Source organism: Silene latifolia, chromosome 6 (genome assembly GCF_048544455.1).
Source record: "Silene latifolia isolate original U9 population chromosome 6, ASM4854445v1, whole genome shotgun sequence".
Lineage (NCBI taxonomy): Eukaryota > Viridiplantae > Streptophyta > Magnoliopsida > Caryophyllales > Caryophyllaceae > Silene > Silene latifolia.
In genome coordinates, this window is record NC_133531.1 from 137,249,295 (window position 1) to 137,266,892 (window position 17,598).

At 38.4% G+C, this 17,598-nt stretch overlaps 1 protein-coding gene across 1 annotated transcript; it reads right to left on the minus strand.

The window, feature by feature from the left end:
- Positions 1 to 505: 505 nt before the first annotated feature.
- LOC141585793 (cortical cell-delineating protein-like) lies at positions 506 to 1,203 on the minus strand. Its single transcript, XM_074406840.1, has one exon. It carries the CDS (start codon positions 1,188 to 1,190, stop codon positions 771 to 773), a length of 420 nt encoding a protein of 139 aa, XP_074262941.1. The 5' UTR covers positions 1,191 to 1,203; the 3' UTR covers positions 506 to 770.
- Between the last annotated feature and the right edge of the window lie 16,395 nt (positions 1,204 to 17,598).

A 17,598-nucleotide genomic window follows, 5' to 3' on the forward strand; every position in this document is an offset into this window, starting at 1 on the left:
CTCCATTCCCCTAAAAAAAAAAATCTCAACTCATTAGATTATATAAATTATTACGTATTAGTCTATTACATATTGTATCATTTTTTTTATTAGTTATGTTTGATGGTCATACGAATTGTTCTCGCAAAACAAATGCTTGATGAAAGATCTTAACTACCTAGGCTTTTTGAGCCACCGTCATTCCCGTCAACAACAACCACGTCAATTATCGCAAAAACTTTTTTTTCTTATTTTAAAATTGAAAGTGTAGTTCTTATTGACAATAAAAAAATGAATTGTTTATAAAAAAATTCTATGTTGTTATTGTGTTCACGGGTTCACGCTACTTTCGCTACCCCAAATTTTCAATCCTGGCTCCGCCCCTGATTGTAATTCATGTAGGCATTCTCACTTACCTAGGGGGATCTAGGTAAGCAACTTCCTCCATCATGGAGGAATTGGAATTCATGGGAAGTTCCAATTCATGTGAATTAGGGTGATAGTAAATACACATTTAAGATTTACCTCACATTATGTAAGATGCAAATTAATAACTTAAACCACAACAAATAAAGATTTATTAAAATAAACCACACATAACAAAACAAATTGATAAAAGCAGAGCTCTATATGGCAAATGGTAATAACAATAAGTTAACCACTATATATGCCAAACTTCGCTTAACATGAATTTTTTAAAAAGAGCAATAATAATAACTAGGAGATTTTAATCTCTCAATTTAGTAATATAATCAAGTCGACTCCAAATCATTTTGAGACTGACTGACTGCTTAAGGGCACTGAAAGCCGCGAGGCAAAGTACGGCCACAGTAGTTTACAAGCAAGCTAAGATCAACCGGAATGTTCAAATTGATACCCAAAATACCGAGTTTAATGTTAGTGCAAAGGCAAATAGCGGCCTCAGCATCAATAAGCCCTTGAATTAGAGGGCAACATTGGTTTCCTGTAGGAGGGTTTCCGACTTTAAGCTTAAGTAAGGCAAGGACATTTGCACATACACCTAATTTTAGGGTGTCTCTAGGGCAGTTTGCGGATGATGGCGGACCGCCACTTGGGGTCGGGTAGTATGGTGAAGGGGTGGGCTTTGGTGGCTTTGTGCCACTTCCACATTCTCCACATGATGAGACTAGTGTTGCAAAGAGAAGGTTTAGGGCAAGTAAAAGAACAAGGTATTTTGGCAAATATACCATTTTTAGTATTAATTTTTTAATTAATACTATTTGTTAATTGTTTTTGATTGATGGAAAATTGAGGAGTGGAGAAGGGTTTTTATAGGGTTTATTTGAGACAAAGGAGAATTGATTAATTAGTGTAATTAATAAAATAAGGGATTAATCATACAAACCATGTGTAAACTTTAGAAAGTAATTGGCTGGCAGATTGAATATAATGTGCAAAAATTTGGTTTTTTGTGCAAGTGTTATTGTAAGAAATAGTAAGTTGACAAAAATTCTCTCTAATTTCAACCAAGTATTGATATTAATTTTAATCATCCCCGAAATGAACAGTTAGCACTATATTTGTTAGTGCATGCATCACGTATAATGGAGCAACTAGCATTTTCTGGTTTCTGCAACTATTGTCTCTTGAGTATTTAACAAGAAAAAATATACATAAATTTAAGTGTTTTGACGCCAAAACGCAATTTTGTCCACCGAAATTATTATGATAAGTTATTAAATTTGAAAGTTGCGTACAAATGGAATATTTAGTATAACATATGCGAGAAAAATAAATAAAAACAATAAAGAAAGCAATATACAGATTTACTTCACTAACGGTATGTTAGATATATTCACAAGACAGATGGGAGGAGAGTTTTATTGATATCAAGGAATACTACAGATTTCAAATTCAGATTTAGAATTTTATAATATGCATAACTGATATGGTGTCGTTTAGAGAGTTCATATAATACTCTGTAAGACCAACGCTGAATAACCTAGAAAGGCCCAATGCAGAAACCCTAGCATCGATAGATGCCAGATACTGTTTAGGTTTACCGGTCAGCGAGACCTCCATCATAGTTATTCGAAGTAGCGATTAACAGATTCAAGACATAAATCCAACAACATTATCGTACTGAAAAAAGACAATCATAAGCCTATTTTAAGATCTGATGCAAGTCATGCAACCTCTTATTAGCTCGATCTTAAGTCACTCTTTCCCAACAATGTATTTTTTTGGTTTAGCTTTTATAAATTCAGTTTAGAAAAGTTTAGTTTAATTCATACCCATTTTACTACAAGCTCGACTCCTATAAGTTTAGTTCAGTTCGTATAAGTTCAGTTAAGTTCAGTTGATCAGCTCCGACAAGTTCAGTTTACTTATGTTTTAATTCAACTCCTATAAGTTCAGTTTAGTTTAATTCAGCTCTTATAAATTCAATTCAATTCAGCAAAATTAAGTTTAAAAGAATAGGGGCATAGTAATATAAGGCCCTATTTTTTTTTCTGGCTTAATTTTACCTCATCTTAATTCAGCTCAGCTTTATTTAATTCAGTTCAAACCAGTTCAATTCAATTCTACTCAACTCAGTTCAGTTCAGCTATAAATAATTAACTCTTATTTTAGCTCCATTCGTTTTAATTAAAAAGAATAATGTCCAAGACATACTCCCTTACATTCATTATTCACTGGGAACCATATACTTCATCTGTTCCATTGAATTGTTTACGTTTGCTTTTTGGGTACTATTCATAAGTGAGAAGAATCTTCAATACAATTTCTAATGTATAACATAAAAGATAGTCATGTGAGATCTTGTTTAAATCGTTTTACCGAGTGCATTATGAAAATCAAATTTTTATAATTTTTAACGATATGTAACTAAAGATATGAACAAAATAAAACAAATATTGACATACGTGTATAAAGCAAACGTAAACTATCATATGGAACAAGAAAGTATACCATTAACTGAATATATGTGGTAACTTATTCAAATGGATAATTTTTGTAAATGGAGCGAGTACCATTATAAGTTGTTGCCCACCATAACATAGAAAACAAAATTATTCAATATAAAATACTTCTAGTATATAGATTAGTCAGTGTTACATCGATTTGGGCTCTGTTTGGCAAAATTAGCTGAAAAGGTACCTGAAATCTGAAAAGGTACCTTAAAACTGATAAGGTAGCTGAAAATTAGGAGCTGATAAGGTAGCTGATTTTTATTAAAAATGTTTGGAAAGTAGCTGAAAAAGTAGCTGATATTTGATCAAATGAGGTAAAAGGGCATGGTTATTATTGTTATTGTTTTTGCTATTATTTTTGTGTTATTATCATTGGCGTTAGACCTGGCAAAAGCAGCCCGATCCGATTGACCCGACCCGAAAATGTTGACCCGAGATCCGAAGTGACCCGAATTACATCACCCGAGTGTGAGCCGAAAAACCAAATTGACCCGACCTGGCCCAAATATGACCCGAGTTTTCTTGACCCGAAAAAGACCCGATACGAAACCATCAAACCCGAAAATGACCTGACAAAATATAACTCTAATTGAACCAAAAAGACTCGAAATGATATTTCTCTATTATTCATTGACCCGAAAATGACCCAACCCGAAACAACCCGACCCGCTTGACCTGAAATAGACCCGGTCAACAAATCCGAAACAGATCCGAAACCCGAAATGACCCGTCCCGACCCGAATTAACTCGAAATCAATGAGAGACCCGAACTTACCCGACCCGAACCCGACCCGTTGACCCATTTTGCCAGCTCTAATTGGTATTGTTAGTAATAAAGTCATAATGTAGTTTTTTCAATGTAGTTGCGCAAGTCTCCAACATGTTTCAAAGAGAATGAGAACAATAATTAACATATCACGATTATGTAAAAGAAAAAAAAAATTCAAACAATATATCATTGAAAAATGTATTCTATGAATACAAAATTAGTTCTCTATTAAACTCATCCAAAAAAAAAATATCGATTTTTTCCGGTGAAGTGTATTGAAGAATTTTATTTAACGGTTGTTTGTGTTATTTGGGAGAAGGTATTGAATGAGATTTTAGTTGACAACATTAAAAAAACAAGAGTAAAATCAGTAGACAAAAAAGAATCAGGTACCTGATTTCTCAAATGCTACATGAGGTAGCATTTCATTTCAGGTAGCTTTTTGGTCAAAAAAGGTAGTTGCCAAACACTCTAAAAAAATAAGATATCTGATTTTTTTGACAAAAAAGCTACTTGAGGCAAATCAGGTACCTGAAGTGTACTGCCAAACGGAGCCTTGGAGTAGAAGTCAACAAATTAATTACTTGTAAATTACATAATGTATCAACTAAGTCACTAATTTGCTGCTAATTGAGATGAAATTTGGTCTACCTGCTTCTCATAGCACAGTAAGTCAGTAAAGCCCGTGACTCTTAGTTGTTAATACTCGTACTTGTTATTAAGAATTACGAACAACAGCATATAATTTGAAATAATTTACACTGCACATAATAAGGTGAAATAATAAATTACTCAGTATTTATAAGAGAGAGCTTTCATGCTACATTACCCTATTTAAACAAAATTTACAATTTTCACGGTACCAAAATACAGTCTTTCTTCATAATAATTTCGTGGAAATAGCATTTTTAACTATTTTTATCACATTAAATTATCCGTATTAATTGATTTTCATAAGTAAGACATCACACCAAAAAAAAAAGAGTAATGTAGAAAGGATTAATTATATTAATTCAAGGATAATTACAATGAGGTAAATACAAGCATATTTATAGTTATAGTCTAAGGTGTGAAAGGGTTAGATGATATCTATATTTAAGGAGAGAATTAAGCTAGAGTATATACACAATCAATAGTTAGCTAAAATAGGGGAGAATAAGTTGACTTCTCTACAAGTAAGACATTCGGAATAAAATTTTTAACACATTCTTTTCCATGTAAACAGAGTTTCAAATGATACGTAAATTTTGATTAATTTCTACGTCTTATATATTTATAGTTGTTGTAATATACGTGAAAGGGTGCAAACTCATGTTCCACATCAGCAGTTAAAAATAGAAAATCATCTTTATAAATGTCCACGGCAAATAAAATAATACTCCCTCCGTCCCGGTCATTTGTTGTCCTTTTCCATTTTGGGGTGTCTCACTCATTTGTTGTCCTTTCTATTTTAGGAATGCATTTGATGAACAATTTGGTCATACATACCCAATTTGATCCACATGTCATTTAGTAATTAGTTCTCTCTTCTTTTCTTGGTCTTTGTGGCAAAAGCAAAGGACAACAAATGACGGGGGAGGGACTACAAGCTAAGGGTGCTTTTTGAAAAGGATCTTAGAAACTGACAATATCAAACTAACAATATAATTAAAGTTTGACCACAAAAATCAATTAAGAACCATACAAATGATAGCTAGTTTGCAATTATGGAACAAGTCAACAAACGCACTATTTCTTTCACGAGATGTTGTCAATATGGTAGTGCTTAATCCATAAGCAAAATAACTGCTTTCAAAGACTAATGAATGAGTTACCATTAATATAAGAACTAGTTGCGTAATTCATACAAAAACTGTTTGGTCCGTGAACAATTTTTGTTAGGATTTAATTAACAATTATTTACAATTATATCTTCAAAAATTTTGCATCTCGTGATGGTCGAGCGATAAAAACCCCGGGCAAATACTGCGGTTTGAAGGAGGCCAAAAAACCCGTCTTAATGTAATAAGATTTTGACTTTTGAACATTTCTCTTAATTATGTTATTAGCTAGGCAAACTGACATCTAAAAACATGCATTCAAATGGAGATCGCGGAGACATGTTGTATATATTACTTTTGCAGTACAATATGATTCCCCATTATACAGAAAAAAAAAAAGTGAGAGAAAAAAGAGAGAAGAAAATTTACCAGACCTCGGGGCCATCAATGGATGGACTTTTCTCCAACTGCAAAAAGCTAAGCTCGGACTAGGCCAAATAAGAAGTACACAAAGCCTAACCCATTTGGCACACAAAAGCCTAGTTAATCATATCATCATACCTAAGTCTTAAGTCATGAGATCTGATAGTAGGTTAAATCATACAAACGGGCATGGACCACAATCAAATGGAGAAAAGAGAGTCCACGTCATAAGTCCAAGAAGGTTCCTTTTTAACATCAATTGGGCATTATAGAGAGAGTAGTCTCTTATAGCTTATAAAGTGATAAACTCTCTTATCTCTTACAAATGTGGGACAACACTCATAATCTCTCATATGGGTCTTATTGGGTTTCTTCACAAAATATCTAAACGAGTACGAATTACAAAAGTTAAAATGGATACATTTATTATCAAAATTGAGTTAAACGTGATGGACTCGATTTTGGACAGAATTTGACTCGAAATAAGATTGTATTTGTTATGTAAATGACACAAAATAAACACACACAAGGACTGCTTGGGACGACTGAAAATGGACTAAGAACAAGGGATATGACTTGAGCGAGATCACGAAGCAAGCTCGAGACTCGGAATCTCATTCAAGATCACTAAGCATGAACTAAATTCCTCCTCAAACACTAAGTAATGAGGGGTTTTCCGCACTAAGAAAGAAGAAAGCAAGTAGAAAACGCAATTTTCAAACTCATCATTTTAATCTTAAACTCAATCTGATTTCTTACATTAGGGTTGTTTAGTTTACATAGACCAAACCTTACAATCTTGACCCTTAATTACAAACTACATCTAAGGGCCACGAAAGGAGCTGCTACAGTACAAGAAAACGGCAGCCTAGGACCTTACACAAGCTGAAATTGAAAGGGACGTAAAGAAAAGAAATGATAAAAGTAAACTAATAGTCCAACTCTCCTTGTTTGTTTGCTCAACTCCTTATTTATGCAATATGGACTGACTTGGTGGCCTTGTGGAACTGTGTAAGGCTCTTGTGCAGCTCCCAAAAGTCCTTTGAGCTTTGTTGGATCAAAAGAGGAAAGGTTGAAAGCGACATTTAGCTCATTGTTCAAAATCGGGTCCCCTTGGTACCTTTGCAATTATTCTTTAATTAATTTATGATTGGTAACTCTTGGAGATGAAAGATCCTACACAAAAACGTCCCAAACTCACCCAAGATATGAATTATAACGGTTGGAACCATGACTTCTTAGACGGATTTGGAGTTAGACCTCAAATTGTGACGTGGTCCAAAATCGGGTGAATTTGGAGCTTCCTCGGGCTGTTTCTCTTCAATCTCCCTTTCTTGAAAAGGATTAGCCCTCAAATCCTTGCCATTATTATCTTCAATATCTTCATAGTAAGGACTCAAATTACCACCATCAATTGTGACATGGACTCCCAAGAGATTAACCTTGTACTTGTTGGACTTAATTTGCTTAACGATCTCGAATGGACCATCATCACTTGTCAGGGACTGTTTTTCCTTCTTGTTACTGATCTTTCCTTTGCTCAAATGAACCCATACTTGATCTTCAGGTCTGAAAACTTTGGCTTGCTTAGGGACCTTGGACCCTTCCTTACAAGCTTCTTTGTATTTCTTGAATTGAGCATGGACATGAGGTTCCCTCCCAACTTGTTTCTTAACTCCACTCCCTTCCTTGCTAGAGCATCCAATAAGCTTACATTTCCGTGGTTGGGCAGTCTTATTATCAATGCTACTAGCTTCACAACTGACTTCAAACGAGTTAGTTAAATTTGGAATACAAATTGTAGGAGAATCAAATTGCAAACCTTCAAAGGAACCCTTGGTTTGATCATTCCATTTGAGCAATTCTTGAACACCCTTAGGCAGCGGCATCTCGTGTTCCTTGGCCTCATCTTTGGCAAGGAGAACATAGGCATCCTCCATATCCCTCAACTCTGGGATCATTTCAGTTTCATTGATGAATAAGGCCTCTTTGGACGGTTCAAACATAGAGGGTGTTGTGAGGGGTGTTAGAATGATTTTCCACTTGCCAAATTCAAAGATGTAGGTGTTGTCTTTCCCATTGTGAACCGAATCCCTATCAAATTCCTATGGTCTACCAATTAGGAGATGACAAGCATCCATAGGTAGAACATCACAAAGAGCCTCATCAACATAGTTCTTTCCAATTGAGAAAGACACCAAGCATTGCTTATCCACTTTGATTTCTGCCCCTTTGTTGAGCCACCTCAATTTGTAAGGATTATGATGGTCTTGTGTGGGTAAGGATAGCTTCTGAATGAGAGTATTAGAAGCCACATTGGTACAACTCCCACCATCAATGATTAGATTGCAAACTCTCCCCTTGATAGTGCACCTAGACCTAAAGAGTTGTTGTCTTTGCTCCATTTCCAAGGGTTGGGCACTCAAAGCTCTCCATAAGACTAAGTTCAACCCCGAATCCAGTTCCACAACCATGGCAGCCTCCTCTTGCTCCGCTTCTTCCTTACCATCATCACAAACAAGAATTTCATCCTCACCCCTATGTACTATCTCAAAGCTACTAAGAGCCCTCTTAGTTGGACAATCCTTAGCAAAGTGACCAAAGCCTTGACATTGGTAACATTTTTTTAGGGAAGTGGTGTTTTTGAGTGAGGTCATGGGTGCTTTGCCTTTGTCAAGAGTGGCGTTTTTGGTTTGGGAAGTGGGTTCATCAATCTTTGCTTTCGGTTGGGGTTTGGGAGGGGGGTGTTTTGGACAACATTTTTGTCGTGGTGGTCTTCCCCTTTCCCAATTTCTCAACTCTTAAAGCCAAGTTTACGGCTTCAACAAAGGACCATACTTGTTGCATTCAGATTCTATGAGCAATCTTAGCATCTAAACCTTCAACAAACCTAGCAATCTTTTGTTCGGGCTTCTCATTGAGTTCACATTGCAAGGTAAGTTGTTCAAAGTCTCTAAGATATGACTCAAGTGGTTGTTGGTCTTGTTTAAGTTGTGTGAGCTTAATGAAAATGTCTTGAGTGTACTCTTTAGGTATAAACTTCTCATTAAGCTTCTTTTTCAGTATTAACCAAGACTTAATAGATTCCTTACCTCTGATTTTTTAAGTTCTCATACCAAAGGGAAGCATAGCCCTTTGAGTTTCAAGATTGCAACTTTAAAAGCTTTGCTATTAGAATAACCTTTAAACTCAAAGACTCTGTCAATGGTCCTAAACCAATCTAACAAATCCTCGGGGTTTAAGCTACCATGCAAAATCAGGAATTTATACCTTTAAGTCTTTATTGGGCTCTCCTTGAAATGCCTCGGCCATGGAGTCCTCCAAATATGAAAATGCTTCTTCATCACGCGGCCATCTTTGAGCTAGTCCTATCCCCATGAGGCCACGATCTCTACCCCTGCCACGAGGTGGTCTCCCATCCCTTGTTGGTGTTGGAATGTTAGCCATTATATTGTTGAAAGAATCTAGCAATGAGTCACATTTTTCAGAAAGTTGTGTCATTTGGTTTTCAATTCCGGTGAGCCTCTCTTCACTCATGGTTGTTTTTATAGTTTTAGATGTATTTAGGAAATAAAAGGACTCAACTTGAAACGTAAGACACAAAGAACAGATTTATAACTTGGCTGCAATTCAAGAAACGAAACAAGGATAATGAACTCATAAGAAGGCTTTTCCCAAGACTAACACAAGATGGAATTGTGTTATAACCTGGCTCTGATACCAATTTGGAGTAAAATGTGATGGACTCGATTTTCGACAGAATTTGACTAGAAATAAGATTGTATTGGTTATGTAAATGACACAAAATAAACACACACAAGGACTGTTTGGGACGACTGAAAATGGACTAAGAACAAGGGATATTACTTGAGCGAGATCAGGAGCTAAGCAAGCTCAAGACTCGGAATCTCGTTTAAGATCACTAAGCATGAACTAAATTCCTCCTCAAACACTAAGTAATGGGGGGTTTTTCGCACTAAGCAAGAAGAAAGCAAGTAGAAAACTCAGTTTTCAAACTCAACATTTTAATCTTAAACTCAATCTGATTTCTTACATTAGGGTTGCTTGGTTTATATAGACCAAGCCTTATAATCTTGACCCTTGATTACAAACTACATCTAAGGGCCACAAAAGGAGCTGCTATAGTACAAGAAAACGGCAGCGTAGGACCTTACACAAGCTGAAATTGAAAGGGACATAAAGCAAAGAAATGATAAAAGTAAACTAATAGTCCAACCCTCCTTGTTTGTTTGCTCAACTCCTTATTTATGCAATATGGACTAACTTGGTGGCCTTGTAGAACCGTGTAAGGCACTTGTGCAGCTCCCAAAAGTCCTTTGAGCTTTGTTGGATCAAAAGAGGAAAGGTTGAAAGCGACATTTAGTTCATTGTTCAAAACCGGGTCCCCTTGGTACCTTTGCAATGATTCTTTAATTAATTTCTGATTGGTAACTCTTGGAGATGAAAGATCCTATACAAAAACGTCCCAAACTCACCCAAGATATGAATTAAGACGGTTGGAACCATGGCTTCTTAGACGGATTTGGTGCTAGACCTCAATTTGTGACGAGGTCCAAAACCGGGTGAATTTGGAGCTTCCTCGGGCTGTTTCTCTTCACAAAATAAGTATCGAATTAAAGCGGTAGAAAAGTGGTCTCTCATTGAAATTAGTCTAATTATCAAATTTTGTTAACCGCCTTTTCTACCACTATGTTTGGCCTAGTTTCCTTAAAATGAATTTCTATTATTTAAGCTTAATTTTTCAAAAGTAGTTTTCATGAAACAAAACATCAAATTAGTACTTCTATTTTTATGGGCAAAAACATGGCATTTGAGCTTTTTAGAATCTACTAGTATTAGCTTTTAAATTTATGATATGTTTGGCCAAAAAATGTTTTTAAGTCCAAAAATACTTTGAAAAGTAAGGCCAAATACACACTAATTCGGTACCCAAGTTTTTGTTATACTCGGATAAGTTTGCAAAATTAGTCTAATTATCAAATTTTGTTAACCGCCTTAAACATCTACGATTATACTCCCTCCGTCCCGGTCAATTGTTGTCCTTTGATTTTGCCACAAAGACCAAGGAAAAAGAAATGAGTCAATTACTAAATGACAAGTGGAACAAATTGAGTGTGAATGATCAAATTGCTCAGCAAGTTCATTCTTAAAATAGAAAGGACAACAAACAATTGAGACACCCCAATATAAAAAAAAGACAATAAATGACCGGGACAAAGGGATTAATCGATATTTCACCCACATTTTTTTGGCTTTCTCCAAACCATATTTCCAACCTTTATGTATGCCCTTGCCTCTTGTATGTGTTCTTATTCCCGATCAAATTAGAAAACACAAGTCATGTTACTAGCTAGTTTAATTATTCTCTTAACCCTCAACTAATAATTCGATTTAATTTTTTAATTGCTTATGTAGAGTGCCATCATCATGCAAATTTAATACTAACTACAAATAATATATAGGACAAATACCTGCTGATTAACTATAATTGAATGTGATTAACGGATGTCTAGGAAGTATTGTTTGAATTATCATTCCATTTAGACTATAGTATGCTCCTTTCGTTCTAGTCAATTGTTATTTATTTTCTAGCTAGGTGTATTACTCAATTGTTATCTATTTCCGCTCTTCACAAGTTTACACAAGTGGGATATTAAAAGTTGATAAGTGGACTTGTGAGAGAACTATTTTTTTTTTATCATTATCTCTTTATTTTTTGTCATTTTTTGGTTTTTGTATCAAAACGTATTATAATCGGAGAGAGGGGAGAGCATAGAGGAAATCGTAGTATTATTGATAATCGTTCGTGGTTTTCAACCATTACAATAGCTCCGTATTTATAGTACGGATAAAGATCTAAATATAATAATATCTCTTAATAATGGTAAACATAATAACATCGATATTATTATGATTACGGTATATCGCAATTGTTCCGGGTGTAATTCCAGAGCAGTTATTTGTACCACCCGTGCTTGTAGAATGACGTCTTTGGTTGAATCTCCCTTGCGGTATCCTGAAACAAGGAACGAACTGAGGGCTCGGCTTTGGACCGAGCGAACTCACTCCGACGCTCAAGTCAGTAAACTTAAAGGATTAAGTTGTATGTTACTTGGCTAAGTATGTATTGTAGAGAGATAAGGAAGATATTACCAGATGAATAGTGTATTTAGGTTATATTCTGGATCTTTTCCTCAATGAGGGTTGAGGAGTATTTATAGACTTTCACCTTTTGTCACGTAGTGGCCAAGTGGCCAAGTGGCTAGCAGGTGGAAAGACTGATCTACCCTCGGCCGAGGGACCCATCGCAGGCCGGCGGGCCCTGTTGACTCGCCGCCGAGGGGTCTTGGATATGAGTTCGCGGATGTGTGCCTCGGCTGGCTGGCTGCCGTGGCCGAGGCACAAGAGACAGGCCGACAGGCTGCGTCGGTTAGGCTGTCCAAGTTGTTGACTTGCTGTGGATATCTTTGACCTTGCTCAATATTGACCGAGTGCAGAATATGCCCCATCAATTTGCCCCCAACGTAGTCTATGCCGTGGTATGGGCTCCGATGTGTGTTGAGCGTATATTCTGCGCAAGTAAAAATTTTCTGCCCCGGCTTCTTCTACCTCGGCTTGGTTCTGCTTAGGCCGTACTCTATCCCCTCTCCACATGGATGTGTAATGGACATCCGATGTGGAAAAGAGAGAGACGTTGGCCGAGACCAGGGTTGAGAGTGGACCGTTTGGCAAGTAGATACCAAGGAGCGTGTTGAAGAAGATACGTCGATTGGCATTCTGTCAAGGAGCGTGTCCCAACCGCCGCTGTAAACATGTTAGCGTATCGGTCGTTGTGGCCCCGCTGCTTCCCGGCCTTGGCCGAGGGAATCGGGGTTACGGCGCGACAGCGTTCGTATCTATAGACCATTATTGATTGCGTCCTCGTTCACACTCGGTCTTAATTTGCCGAGGTGTCAGATTTGCGTCTCAACGGTACTTATACATTCTTAAGCTCGGTCTTAATTAGCCGAGGGCAAGTCGTGGTTCCCTCGTCACTCTCGGTATTAGTTAGCCGAGGTGATCGAGTTTACGTTCTGACTGCCGTTGTAAATATCTAGGCATATCGGCTCGTTCCCCCGTCGCCCTCGGTTTTAATTAACCGAGGTGATCGAGGTTTTGGCTCGATTGCATCTTTCGGCTCGTTCCCCCGTCACTCCCGGCTTTGGCCGAGGTGATCGAGGTTCTGGCTCGATTGCATCTTTCGGCTCGTTCCCCCGTCACTCCCGACTTCGGCCGAGGTGATCGAGGTTTTGGCTCGATTGCATTTACCGGCTCGTTCCCCCGTCACTCCCGGCTTTGGCCGAGGTGATCGAGGTTTTGGCTCGATTGCATCTTTCGGCTCGTTCCCCCGTCACTCCCGGCTTTGGCCGAGGTGATCGAGGTTTTGGCTCGATTGCATCTTTCGGCTCGTTCCCCCGTGGCGGGTCGGGCTTCTTCTCCGACTCTGGTGAGTCGGACTTCTTTCACTCCTCTGGGGCATGCCTCGTCGGTGCTGCGGCGACGACGTCCTCCCGCGAGTGCGGGAAGGACTAAGGTCTACCACTAGCACTCTGGGCTCCTCCGGCGTCTCGACAGGGCCAACTTCTTCCAGTGCTCCATTCAAGTCTCTTGGAGTCACATTCTAGGCCCTGGTCTCCTGGACGGGTTCCGCCGCTCTTGTCGGTGTGACAGTGTGAGCCGGCGTACTATTAATTAGGTCCAGGAGTAGCTTCAGTCTTGCTGCATCAACCACATGTCCCATGATGGTGACCTGGTTGGCGGGCAGCGGCGTATCTGGTATTATTGGCATCCCGTACTCCGGTTGAATTACCCGGCCGGTGGAGGGTCGCGTAACCCGCAATGTGTGGATGAGTATCATCTTGGTGGAATTCGGTTTCGTCAGTTACGAATACCTCTTGTTGTTTCGACATCTTCTTAGCTTTTTGGGTGGGTTTTGTTTTGTGTTTTTAAGGGATTTGATTAGCTTTTAGTATGCTTTCCCACAGACGGCGCCAATTGTTCCGGGTGTAATTCCAGAGCAGTTATTTGTACCACCCGTGCTGGTAGAATGACGTCTTTGGTTGAATCTCCCTTGCGGTATCCTGAAACAAGGAACGAACTGAGGGCTCGGCTTTGGACCGAGCGAACTCACTCCGACGCTCAAGTCAGTAAACTTAAAGGATTAAGTTGTATGTTACTTGGCTAAATATGTATTGTAGAGAGATAAGGAAGATATTACCAGATGAATAGTGTATTTAGGTTATATTCTGGATCTTTTCCTCAATGAGGGTTGAGGAGTATTTATAGACTTTCACCTTTTGTCACGTAGTGGCTAAGTGGCCAAGTGGCTAGCAGGTGGAAAGACTGATCTACCCTCGGCCGAGGGACCCATCGCAGGCCGGCGGGCCCTGTTGACTCGCCGCCGAGGGGTCTTGGATATGAGTTCGCGGATGTGTGCCTCGGCTGGCTGGCTGCCGTGGCCGAGGCACAAGAGACAGGCCGACAGGCTGCGTCGGTTAGGCTGTCCAAGTTGTTGACTTGCTGTGGATATCTTTGACCTTGCTCAATATTGACCGAGTGCAGAATATGCCCCATCAGCAATAATATACCGTAATCTCCCAACATCCCCCCTCAAACTCATGGTAATTTATCGAAATTTTCATGGGTTTGCCAAAGATAGAGAAGAAGAATCATTCAAATTCTTCCGTCTTCGATCGTCAAGCTTCTACAGGAACGTCAATCTTTTCGAACTTGTAAATCGTCGAACGGGAACGTCGTAACTTTTCGAACCCGTCAAAATTCAAACGAAACGAGAACGTCGATTTTTTTCGAACTCGTTGAAATTTCGTAATCAGGAACGTCGCAATTTTTCGAACCTGATAAATTCGTCGATCGGGAAAATCATCAAAATACTCAAGATCTCTTACACAAACCCACGTCATTAGGCAATGTGTAAAAAAAAAAAACTCATTCCATGGACAACTCTCTTGAACAAGCAAACGTACATGGCATATACCACGTCCCCTGATTTGGTGTTTGGTGTTTCTTGTTCATCAATGGAACTGAAGTCCTAAAAACAGTCGATGCTTTTTTTTTTCTAATTCAACGCAAAAGACAAATCGAGTAATTCATTGAAAGTCCCGCCGGTGAGCTTCGTAACTCATTAGCCCACCGGCAGGCAGCGAAATTTTGATTTTAGGCCTCAAGAGCGTGAGGCTCTGATACCATGTTAGAATCGCACACGGACCTGGGCCGCACCCGTCGAGGAGGAGAGAGTGTCCAGATTACAAGTCCAAGGAGGTTCCATCCCAAAACCAATTGGCAATGGGAGGAGTAGCCCCTTGGATTATAAACTAGATCACTCTTCTCTATTTCTCCGATGTGGGAGACCTACATGTGATTCCTCACACGCCCCCTCACATGTAAGGTCTCCTTTTCAATCGATCGACAGGAACGCCGCAATTTTTCGAACCTGTTTCGTGGAGCAGGAACGTCGTCGTTTTTCGGACCTGCTGAATAGTGGCCCAATTTTTTGTCGGACGGGAACGTCGTTGCTTTTCGGACCCGTCTTCGCCTCATAACCCAGGACTAAACCTTGGGCTCTGATACCATGTTATAATCGGAGAGAGGGGAGAGCATAGAGGAAATCGTAGTATTATTGATAATCGTTCGTGGTTTTCAACCATTACAATAGCTCCGTATTTATAGTACGGATAAAGATCTAAATATAATAATATCTCTTAATAATGGTAAACATAATAACATCGATATTATTATGATTACGGTATATCGCAATAATATACCGTAATCTCCCAACAAAACGAATAGATAACTAATGACGAATGAATTATATCCTCTATTACATGTACATATACTTCGAAGATTATTAGATTAAACACCGCCCTCCAAAAGCAGTATAATATGAAGTCTATTGCAACAATTATTTATTTGATTAAACAACAAAATAATTAACCAAGAGCCAGCTTTAACTCACTGATTGGAACTTAGGCACATGGTTACCCTAAAATAACGCAATTTACAACATTTATAATTCCTTACATTCTCAAAATCTTTCCCTATATAAACACAACTCCAATTCCTTCACTTCCCACAACAATTCCTCCAATCACAAGTCATCTTAGTAACTTCATCTATAACTAAGAAATTATTATTTCCTTAATATAAGATGGGTTCAAAGGCTATTTTTGTCCTATGCCTTAACCTAGTGTTCTTCACTTTGGTTAGCTCAAGCTATGTCCCAAGTGTCCCAACCACAACCACAACCCCATGCCCACCACCACCATCTACCCCATCATATCCGACACCGGCCGATGGAAAGTGCCCTAATGATGCCCTAAAAATAGCAGCATGTGCTGACGTGCTAAATGGCTTGGTGCATGCCGTGGTTGGACCACCACGGTCCGAGTGTTGTAGCCTACTTGACGGGCTTGTAGGCGTTGATGCAGCATTATGCCTTTGCACAAGACTTAAGGCAGATGTATTAGGCCTTGTCCACCTTGACCTTCCTATCTCTGTGAAACTGTTGGTTAACTTCTGTCGTAAGGCTGGCGTTCCCTCTAATTATCAATGCCCTAACTACTAAAAATTCACTCCATCTTGCAAAATAATTCGATGAATATGTTATTTATTCTTGATGTTGGGCTATTTCTTTTCTTAATTAAGAGTATTTTTATTTTCTCATTTAATATGTATTGATTATGAACGATTGTAAGTCACACATTTGAGTGCTGATTGGTTTAAGTGTAACCTCTTTGGAATTCAATTAAGTTAATGTTCTCAAATTAAAAAACTTGGTATCCATTGTCATTTTATTTTAATTATGTTTGATCAATTTTATAAGCATATATGAGATTCTTAATGGATGCTTATTCACTCTTTTTATACAAGTATGAAAAACTTCATGAGCTAAACTTGGTAATATTCATAACCACCATTAATATTATCAATGTATAACTAAATATTAAAATTACAAGAGTTTCGATGATTCGACATAAAAATGATACATATGAACATATCGATAGAACAAAAACGGGAGAACTGAAAGTAAAAATATTGTTGTGATTCTCTTGCACAAATGTTAATGAATGTCTCACCGTCACAATGTTGAATTTTTGCCATACAATTCATGTTTAGAATAAAAATGGAGCAATTTAGAAAATAACTCAAGATTAGAAATTGAGCAATTACCAAGAATTAGAAAAATCAAATGCATACAACATCAATAACAAGGTCACATACAAATGGTATATCTCTAACTCAAAGGAAACGATACATGGACCGGTAGTGCTAGGGCGAACGATGTAAGTTTTTATAACTCATCAGTAGCAAGCTGTGAATGGCCACAACAATACAATCAAAAGAGAGAGAATGAGTGACATTCTAGAGAAATAAACACAAAATCATGAGTGATCGAAATAAAAACCCCCTTCCACAACCGGACCACCACCAACCACCAAACCCTGCCCACCTGAGACCTTCTGCCCAACCGCATGCTGCCACCCCCACCAGCACCACACCGCTCTCGAATAGTTCTTCTAGAAGCTTCACGCACAATGGCCCTCACCATCAACAAAGATCGAACCCATACCCTGATCTAAACCCATCAACCCTCCCAAACACTAAACAACCACAAGACTCCAACCAAACTTCAACCTCTGCCACCCCGACCTCT

Excerpts from the sequence above, each read along its gene's own strand:
- LOC141585793 (XM_074406840.1), bottom strand. The coding sequence starts at position 1,190 with ATGGTATATTTGCCAAAATACCTTGTTCTTTTACTTGCCCTAAACCTT.